This window comes from Nematostella vectensis, chromosome 3 (assembly GCF_932526225.1).
Source record: "Nematostella vectensis chromosome 3, jaNemVect1.1, whole genome shotgun sequence".
In the NCBI taxonomy this organism is placed as follows: Eukaryota; Metazoa; Cnidaria; class Anthozoa; order Actiniaria; family Edwardsiidae; genus Nematostella; species Nematostella vectensis.
Window position 1 is genome coordinate 4,329,605 of NC_064036.1, and position 10,262 is coordinate 4,339,866.

Sequence of the window (10,262 nt, forward strand, 5' to 3'; positions counted from 1 at the left end):
AAAATACCCTAGATAAAGAGGAGATAAGAGAGAGATAGAAAAAGCGATTACCCTTCTAATAAAGATACTGAGTACTCGCTTCGACCAAAATTCGTGTCTGATTTGACTTCCAATGGTGACCTCCCGAACGACTTCAAATTTCATCTCACTGATTTTTTAATCAGAAAACGATTATTCTTGAAAATGAAACTCTAGCTAATAAGAAAAAAAACATTGTTCGTAACAAAAAATTGGATTTAGCTTTCCGATGGGCAGTAAAACAGAGAGAATTTTGAATTTATCAACGGCAATTTTGCCCCTTTTCAGAGGTCGATCCAGGCTATCCGTTTCGGAAGGCTCGAGAAGGCGGGACAACGGTGTTTGACTTTGACCGGCTGTCTGTTTTTTTTTTTTTTTTTAATTAAACTAAAAAATCGCCAGGGGTCGACTCTAGTCGAGCAATGTATAGAATAAGATACATACATCATCCATAAGATTACCAGGGAAAACATGAATATTCGCGCCATATTTACTAGTGTTTGTGCGAAATTAAACACCGAGAATACTGCGTGCTGTAAAATATTCACCGATTACCCTATACTCCTCTGCTCGCATAACGTGACAGAGTTCAGAACGACTGCATAACTCCTCACTGATGCGTAGGTAAACAGGATGGCTGTGGTTTGAACATTATTAAAGCAACGGGTTACCTGTAAATCTTTGCTAAGGTCTCTGGGTAGGATTGTATATTTCAAAATGGCGGCGGGCTGTTGTTGTTCTTGGAGATTGTTTTTGGTGTTACCGCTTCTTCTTGGGGATCGGGTTATAGAGGCTGCGACTAGCAACCGTACCACACTCTCGCCATCTTCAAATACGGGTAGGGATGAGTCACGATGAAGGACATTGTATGTTAGCAAGTTTAGTTGAAGTGTATTTTGATCTGAATATGATGTTTTTTTATCATAAGCTTAAGTTAAGTAACTACTGTATCCCTCTTGATTGCATTGCTGGATAATGTTTGATAAAAAGAGTATTGTGACAAAAATAATTGAAGAAATGATTTTATTTGAATCAATTTTTTAAAACGACCTGTTAAATAGTGCAGATTCTGGTAGACTTATCCCTTCGCTAATGGCTACGGTCAGATTTCCGTCGGCCTGCTACAGATTGTATGTATGGCCTGCTACAGATTGTATGTATGGCCTGCTACAGATTGTATGTATGGCCTGCTACAGATTGTATGTATGGCCTGCTACAGATTTTATGTATGGCCTGTGTGTAGATTGTTATGTGATAAAGTGGAAGTAAACTGGGGTGACAATGAAAGATGTCGATTTGAGCAGGGACACATAATACAAGAATGCATCATTTCCATCATCAATTTGTTCTCTCTCTGTCCAGGATGTTTCTGTGATCTGTTTGGTAACAAGTAATACAGTTGACTTGTTCTCTCTCTGTCCAGGCTGTTTCTGTGACCTCGTTGGTAACGCCTGTGATCCAAATTGCTGCTGTGATGAGGATTGTACAGCTGCAGACAAGGAAGCTTTTACAAAATGCCTGGACTCTGGACTAGAGTATGACTTATTTACTTATATGACTTATATACTTCTCATGACTATATTTTTTTATTTCTTTCAAGGCAGGGCTCCAAATTAGCACCAAAACAGTTGCATTAGTCAGCAAATTTTCCAAATATGACTTAAATTTAAGATGAGGCAAAACTTCTTAATAAAGATAATAACATGTCCAATGCAAAGCTGACCTTGGAATCCATGTTAAAGTGTGATCTCAGACTCTGTGTGCCTTTAAAGTGTGCTATGCAACTTCTATTTCAAAACTGGCACACCTAGAAAAAATCTGACTTTGCAAGGGTAGAGAGAACCGCTTACATAAATGGTTTATCACACTTCTTATGCCCCTATAAATTTTCTGTATATAATAAGATTTCTCAAACTAATTACATTTATTGTTATTTTTTCTCTATAGGGAAGATAATAAAGTTTGTGTATCAAAATACCTGCTTTTTACCCAAAATACCCAATATCGAACCACTACAACAGGCTCTGGACTTTTTTGTATTGTTAGAGACAACTGTAAGTATACAGACTACTGTTGAGTGTGATTAAGATGACTTCAAGGCAAACATCATGGTCTTCATACTTTTCTAGATGCTTCTAGAAACTTTTATAATGATGTCCGAATTGCTAGCACAAGGGAGGAGTTTTCAACTTTGAGGTCACAGACAACTAAAACAGTGTATGATGGTACTGACTCAAGCTTTCAGCAATCAAAGCCATCTTCTACTGTTTACAAGGTTTGTCATGACTAGACTCTTTTATAGTGTCATAATTACTGCAAGGCACACACTTGCATGCACCCCCCATTGCCGCCATATGATACCTATGACTGCACACCCACCTCAGCAGATTCTGGGTAAGGTGTCTGGCATCCATTGTCATCTTTTATCAGTATCACAAGAAGCACAAGGAAGTAGATTCTCAACATTGCCACCTTTCTTTTGTATTTTTAGGTCATTATCATGATTGTCATCGCTATCAAAATTGCTCGATTTATTTTTCAAAATACAATATGTGCAAGGAGCAAAAGTCCTTCCATAACCAGAAATTAACAAGCTTTTAATGATAAAATGTTGTTTTTGTGTAGTTCTGTGAGTTTTTCTTACTCCTCCTCTTGAATTGTCACTCCCATTAATCATCAAATTCTATAAAAGAGCAAGATATTCAGTCGAGGCACTTACTATGGCAGACACTTATATGATGGAGGTGTTTATTTAAGTAGTCACAGTATTTCTATTAGCACTTATTATCCCCTTATCGTCATAAGTTATTGTCTTTATTCCTATTGTAAATTATAAATTCATAACAAACTTGTACATACTGTACATGGCATCAACTTTCATCATACAGTAGTTGTATTAATTCTATTAAAAGCTTATTTCGTTAATCACAGTATTTCTATTAGCATTTATTAACCCCTTATCACTATTGAATTACGAATGTACAGTTAGCCTTCTCAAAAAGATTTTTAGGAGCAGGCAATTATAGGTTTGGAGGTGGTTTATGTTACTGAAGGTCTCATTTTCCTTATCAATAACAAAACAAAAATGATATATTTTCTGTCTTGATGGAGACAGTAAAATCTCTATAGAAGGCGGCTCACTTAGTTGGCAGCTTGCAGGTTTTGAGAAGGCTGACAGTAAGTCACTCTCAGCATTATAAAGTTTTTGTCTTTATTGTCATCTAATTATAAACTCCTAACAAACTTATTATACGTACATGTCATTGACTTTCATCATACAGTGGTTAAATCTAGGTTCAGTAACAATAAATATATAATATAAATATGTTGTTGTTTACAGGCGGGAGACCCCATAGTGCTTGTGTTTGGTAATGGTGCCAAAGGGTATCTTGCCATTCCCAAGCCACTAGTATCCAAGCAATGTGAGGATAACAACCCAGCAGGTGAACAATTAATAAGCACAAAACAAAACAAACAAACAAGATCTCTATGTGTATCACCACATTTCATGTCCTCAAATGTGTAGCAAAATGTCTTTGTTTGGAGTTAAAAATATATCTCATGATAATTTGTTTGTTCGTATCATCTAAGAAAAATTTATTCTTTAAAGGTTTTTTCCAAGATGTAAGCAGTGAATGTACTAGGTCCATTGCTTCTGGATGCACCACGTTACCATACCTGGCGGCAGGCAGCTACTTCTCAGGATTCCAAGTTGCTGCAGTAAGAATATTAATATTTCCAAACCTATGTTAAGTTTGTGATATTTTTTTTCAAAATATTTTATAACTCATGTTTCTATTTTATTTGCAGTCCCCATCATTTTTTGCAGTCAGCACTGTAAATTTGACGAGAAATGCACTCCAAGAAAACTCCTCTTCCTCTATGAATGTAACATCATTTAATAGTAGCCTACTGATAGATGTCAACCTGACACTTCCTATCACATGTCGCAATGGTCTGGGTGTGTCCACTCTGTGTCCCTTTGTCTCCCCACCTTGGCCTACCTTTGATTCGGCATCACAGACATGTAGCAATGTTGTTATGGAGGTAGGCCTTTAATGCAGCATCACAGACATGTAGCAATGTTATTTATGGAGTTAGGGTCAGTATGTCAATGTAGGAAGATCATGAAATGGAAGTCATACACACTTGAAAATTTGGAATTGAATGGAAAAATATATTGTATTATACTGGGTGTTTGAGATACCAGTACACAGGGGCGGTAAGGTCCCTGCGTGTTTCATGAGTTTAAAAAATCTGAAATCACATCTCATGATAAACTGATCAACTGACTACAAGGATCAATCTTAACTCGGAAATCACAATTCATGGTTTTTAAAGAGCATAGATCACGATTCATGGGATCAAATTTCGCCATTCGTGAATCACAGTGAAGGTGGCAATCATGGATCACGGTTTTAAAATTGTCCTTTTCACGATTCACGATAAACAAAAAAGGCTGTTCACAGATCATGAAAATAACCCTTACTGCCCCTGAGTACAGATGGCTGCTCATACTCCAGAGGGTATCTAGTTCTGAGCAAAAAGAAAAAAAAATTAGAGAATAGATTACATGATTCTGAACCCAATTTTATTCAAAGGTATTGCAAATGCTCAAAGTAGTATAGGTAATCATACAGTTTAGAGTTCAATTGGGGATTAATTTGCACGAGTGGGTTTTTCAAAAAGCTTTTTGAAAAACTCACAAGTGCAAATGTATGATTACTTGTTAATAATACACATGTACAAATTAGGAGTTTTTGTTTGAAACACAGTTTTTGTATAAGTGCATAGAGACATTTCTCTATTGTTATGTAGCAAACTGGTAACGCAATCTTGAAATAAGTTGCTGCATAACAATAGAGCGCCCTGTTATTCCCTTGCAAAATGTCTCTGCACGTGCAAATAACTTCCAAGTCCACAACATGAATAATTAGGGGGTTTCCATTGAGCATGCAATTTTTTTAGCTCGGGTTAGAAAACGGATATTAAAACCACTTCATTCTAGATGTTGTGTTTCGGGATAGGGACAGAACTTGGTGAGTAACTGTATTGTAGGCTCCCCTAAGCTCCACTAAAATGAGAAAGCACGGAATTGCTTATTTGTCGATTTTTAAATGAAGACATTGAATTTTCAAGAGGATTCGAAATCTAAATAATAATTGTACGGATTCGCTCTTTGGTCATGTCTAATCAAAATAATCTATACCCATGTCCTTTACGTACATATGAAGACAACCACTAAGCTTTCATGGGCTGAAGACAGCAAAGGTGTATTTGCTTTCTTTAATAAAACAAATTAAAGGATGACGCAATGTTGCCCGAAGCAAAGCTAGAAAATGGAGTATACGGACAAAAAAAATTACATGGTCAAGACTTGCCACTATGATACCCATTATGCCTAAGTTAAAGTTATGTCTCTCCACAAATTTAAAGAAAAAGCATGGTTATTTTTGGAAATATATTGGAAAGTTTATAAGCTACTGGTCTGTTGATATGTTAAATAACTTTATTAGTTACCGATAAATAAGATAAAACAGTAGCTCATCAAATATGGATGATTAAATATCATCCTTCGAAAACATGAATGAAATTGGACGAGATTTGATACTACTAGAAGTCAATTTTATAACGAGTAAATGCTATAAAGAATTACTAACAAGCCTCCTTAATGTTTGCACTGGTATTACAACTTTCTGCACTGGTGTTACATGAAAATTGCACTGCTCTCAGCCAATCCGAATCGAGAAATTTGTGCATGTATATTATTATTATTATAGGCAATCATTACTCTCACACAAATACAGTGCATTTTCTTTGACCTTCTCTCGGTGTCTCTAGTTTGAGTAACCAACAGTTAGTTCTAATTGGAAATGTTTATTTTCTGAACCTCACTCCTCCAAAATGTCTCTTTTTGTGCTGACAAACTCTATATTAGATAGTTTGCTTAATTATTATCAGGAAAATACTCTCTGATTTTGCTATATGTTGTTTTATAGGTGTCTTATACCATTTACTACAATACGTCAACTGATATTACTAAAGTCAGTGTGGAGCTGGTGATGGGTAGTCAGACTACAGCATTACCTCTACTACAGAAATTCTCAATCAAGTTTATCAAGGTATGGTGTTCTCTGTGCAGTGTTCTTTTTTTAACAAACGCATTTACAAAAATGTAAATAAAATGTAAATTTAAATTATTATAGTTGCTAGCCATTTGTGTACATTATGTACAAACTTTACAAGAAACCAAATGCTGATAGCACTAGTGTAGCTACCAATACAGTTTTTACATGCCTTTGTCACTTTAAAAATATAGAGGATCACTGGATCAGTAAGTTGTACGCTGGGTTTATCCTGTAGGCTGGGGGTTGTGTAGGGGAGGGGGAGCTTTGAAATCTGGAGATCGTTAAACAGTGGGCAAAAAAAATATGTTAAGGGGGGTGGGGGGGGCTTTGAAATGTTAAGGTGTCCTGAGTGAAAATTTTCCCTCCCTCCCCCCACCCCACCAGGGGATTCAATTCACACTCCCTAATAATCAGAATTAGAGATAAGTTCAAGTCTGAAATTTTTTCATCTTCTCACTACTAGACAATGTTCCATAATTGCCAATGGAACATTGGAAAACTGTGCTATGCATTCCACCGTTTATTAACACTTGCATAAAAGAAAAATAGCTGAAAACAACTGGAACTACATTGTTTGCTGTCAATAAAATGACATGACATGGCCCCATTGCAGGAGGGGAGTGAGCCATTCTACCGTTCTGGGAATCCAGGTTATATTGTCGGCAAGCCACTTGTTGCTGGGACGTTGCAATTGGACACACTCATGAAAAAGTATCCTTTTTGAAATTCACATGTTATCCATCGTATGATACAACTGAACAAGGGCCAGAATGTGCCAAAAAATTAAAGTAAAAAGCGGACATTTCACTATATAGGGATATGTATACGTGAACTACAACATTTACTTACTGAATGAATGCTGAAGCTGTATGACAAAAAGAGAAATAAATAAATAAAGTAAGCAATAATAGGGATGGAGTACTGTACAATGAAAAGTTCCTGAATTCCCTGCTTCATTATTTGATCATTTTCTGTACACTAATTTAATTAATGCACTAAAAAGCATCTTCTTGGTGAAAGGATTCCATTTGAAACTCATATCTTTTTGCCCTGAGGTCCTTAACAGATTCAGAGAGGCTATTGTACTCAGCTCTGACCCACTAAGCTGGTTAACAGTACCCAGCTCATCTGCAGATGGAGCATGCTCTGCATCTACTAAAAGGGTCCCTGTGGTATTTGGTATGGACACAAGAACAGGCTGTACTATAAGGTACAAGGGTTTTGTTGTTAAATCATAAAATTGGTTATCATTATTACCATCCAGTGGCCCTTGTGAGGCTGTATTACATTACATTGTTGTCACACTACAGCAACCTGTACAATTGTATCTTGGGTAGTTGATCTGGTGCACAGAGAGGATTATTGGTTTGGATGTTAAATTGTGTTGGCAGCCTGGACGGTGAAAACAACACTGCGAAAATTGAAAGTAGTGCAAAATGTCAAGAATTTTATCCCAGTGATGAATTTTCATGCATGCTCATTGGTCAATACAGGTAATTATTTCATTTTTATAGGATAACTATCAGGCGATACCGTACAGTTAAAGTGATACTGTCCTGGAACAAGTCAGAACATGTTTTTTTATACCAGAAAAATAATTGAAAACAACCAACCATACTTTTTGACAAAAATACAGATGAACTACAAAAATTGAAAAAAAAAATATGCTGTGTATGTATTCTGGCTATTTCCTTGGTTTTGTTTCATTTGTGAAAAAGCAGTCAAAAATGACAATTGTTTCTTTTCTTGTGCAGCGTGACCTTAAGCACAAGTAGTGCTGCCTGTCAAATCATCCAGGACACTGCCCTCTCAGCCTTATTAGGAAGTGTTCCTACCCATGTGGCCATGTTTGGCAATTCAGATGTCAATAAAGTTGGTGACTGGGTCAAGATTCTCAACACCAAGCCATCACAAACTGTAAGTGATATCCAGCTAAAACCAGCCACACCCAACCTCATACAATACCCATCCCTACACTAACCACACCCAACCTTACAGAATACCCATCTTTGCAACAACTACACCCACCCTTACACAATACCCATCCCTACACCAAGCACACCCAAACTTATACAATACCTATCCATACACCAGCCACACCCAACCTAATACAATAACCATCCCTACACTAAACACACCCAATCTTATACAATAACCATCCCTACACTAAACACACCCAACCTTATACAATAACCATCCCTACACCAACCACACCCAACCTCATACAATAAGCAGGTCCTCTTGTTTGAGAAGGCAAACTCGTTGCTCTAATCTTTACCCGTGTTGTTTTCTTGTAGCCTGATGGTGGTGGTGGAACGTGTAGGAACATGATCACGTCAGTGCATATCGAAGTGATATACGCGAATTTTGGTTTCTTGGCGAACCCGCAAGCCAAGGTAAAGTTTACACATGTCCCCCCTCTCTTTATCCTCGTGTTTGACACGACTTGTTTGTTGTAGGTTGTGGGCGTGTTGTTTCAATACGGCGAACCTCGAGAGATACGCTACCAGGTCAGTCTTCCCATTCAGCCACATTATGATGTCCCATTCAGCCTCGTTATGATGTCCCATTCAGCCTCATTATGATGTCCCATTCAGCCTCGTTATGATGTCCCTGTCAGCCTCATTATGATGTCCCTGTCAGCCTCATTATGATGTCCCTGTCAGCCTCATTATGATGTCCCATTCAGCGTCTTTATGATGTCCCATTCAGCCTCGTTATGATGTCCCATTCAGCCTCGTTATGATGTCCCATTCAGCCTCGTTATGATTTTCCATTCAGCCTCATTATGATGTCCCATTCAGCCTCGTTATGATTTCCCATTCAGCCTCATTATGATGTCCCATTCAGCCTCGTTATGATTTCCCATTCAGCCTCATTATGATGTCCCATTCAGCCTCGTTATGATTTCCCATTCAGCCTCATTATGATGTCCCATTCAGCCTCGTTATGATGTCCCTGTAAGCCTCGTTATGATGTCCCTTTCAGCCTTGTTATGATTTCCCATTCGGCCTCATTATGATGTCCCTTTCAGCCTCGTTATGATTTCCCATTCAGCCTTATTATGATGTCCCATTCAGCCTCGTTATGATTTCCCATTCAGCCTTATTATGATGTCCCTTTCAGCCTCGTTATGATTTCCCATTCGAACCTTAATTTATCGCCAAGTGCTGAATCACGAGCTTTTTTTCTCCGCAAACCGTCCAAGCCGTCGCCGTTGTCGCATCTTTAAGTGTTTTAAGCATTCGGCTTATTTGTATATATAATCAAGAAATAACGCTTCCAATTTTTCCTTTTATCAGTGTACCGGTCCATTTTGTCAGTACGGGAACTCGGCCGTCAACCAGTCGTTTGAAGTCGTCTCGTCGGTCAGTTTTATCGATGTCTCTAAGCTCCCCGATGCTCGCGTCAAACCCACGCCTACATTCGAGGCAAAAGCGCCGTCCGACTTCTTCTATCCCTTCTTACAATGAGTTTTTTTTACTTAGCAGACATTGTATATAATGCACATATATGTACATAATGAAAGGAGTTTTCAATAAACGTTATCAGAACGAATAAATGGTTACAATTGGTTCAATTAATTTGTGCAAAAAGCCCGATGAGAACTTAGACTTAAACATAGATAATGTACATGCCTGTACATAATGAAAGGAGTTTTTAATAAACGTTATCAGAACGATAAAAGGTTGCATTTTGTGTAAAAAGAGCGTTGAGAACGCTCTTTTGTAGTACCCAAGGGCGACAGAGAGAGAGAGGGGAAGTGAGCTCGAGGTATGTATGTATCGATGAATTCCCCCCACACACACGCGCGCGCGTGCGCAATATTATTATGTATTATTATGTACGCGGGTAGTGAAATAAAGGAAGAATCAAACACGATATTTCAATCTCTGTTGTTTTGGTTCTTACAATAACATCGATTTTCCCCAACATTTCTTTATAAAACTACTGACAGTAGCCTTGGGCTGCCTGTGGTACTTAGATTAGGTCATATTACTGTAAAATTTGTCATTTTCATATATGTATTCTAATGTATTGCAATTTACCGCTTATTTACCTTGGCAAAAATTCAGGGGGAAAAAAACGAAAAAGGTTTCGAATTGAGAAATACGA

The 10,262-nt window shown here is 37.7% G+C and overlaps 1 protein-coding gene across 1 annotated transcript; it reads left to right on the forward strand.

The window, feature by feature from the left end:
* Positions 1-697: 697 nt before the first annotated feature.
* Positions 698-9,833, forward strand: LOC116618414 (tectonic-1). Its single transcript, XM_032382022.2, has 14 exons — positions 698-856; positions 1,442-1,553; positions 1,966-2,072; positions 2,148-2,293; positions 3,359-3,461; positions 3,629-3,738; positions 3,829-4,065; positions 6,018-6,140; positions 6,760-6,857; positions 7,219-7,356; positions 7,901-8,063; positions 8,444-8,542; positions 8,606-8,656; positions 9,449-9,833. The coding sequence occupies exons 1-14, from the start codon at positions 736-738 to the stop codon at positions 9,617-9,619; spliced, it is 1,779 nt and encodes a 592-aa protein (XP_032237913.2). The 5' UTR covers positions 698-735; the 3' UTR covers positions 9,620-9,833.
* Positions 9,834-10,262: the final 429 nt, after the last annotated feature.

Excerpts from the sequence above, each read along its gene's own strand:
- LOC116618414 (XM_032382022.2), top strand. The coding sequence starts at position 736 with ATGGCGGCGGGCTGTTGTTGTTCTTGGAGATTGTTTTTGGTGTTACCG. Across the intron at positions 1,554-1,965 it reads TGCCTGGACTCTGGACTAGA|GGAAGATAATAAAGTTTGTG; the intron begins GTATGACTTATT and ends TTTTCTCTATAG. Across the intron at positions 6,858-7,218 it reads TTGGACACACTCATGAAAAA|AGAGGCTATTGTACTCAGCT; the intron begins GTATCCTTTTTG and ends TAACAGATTCAG.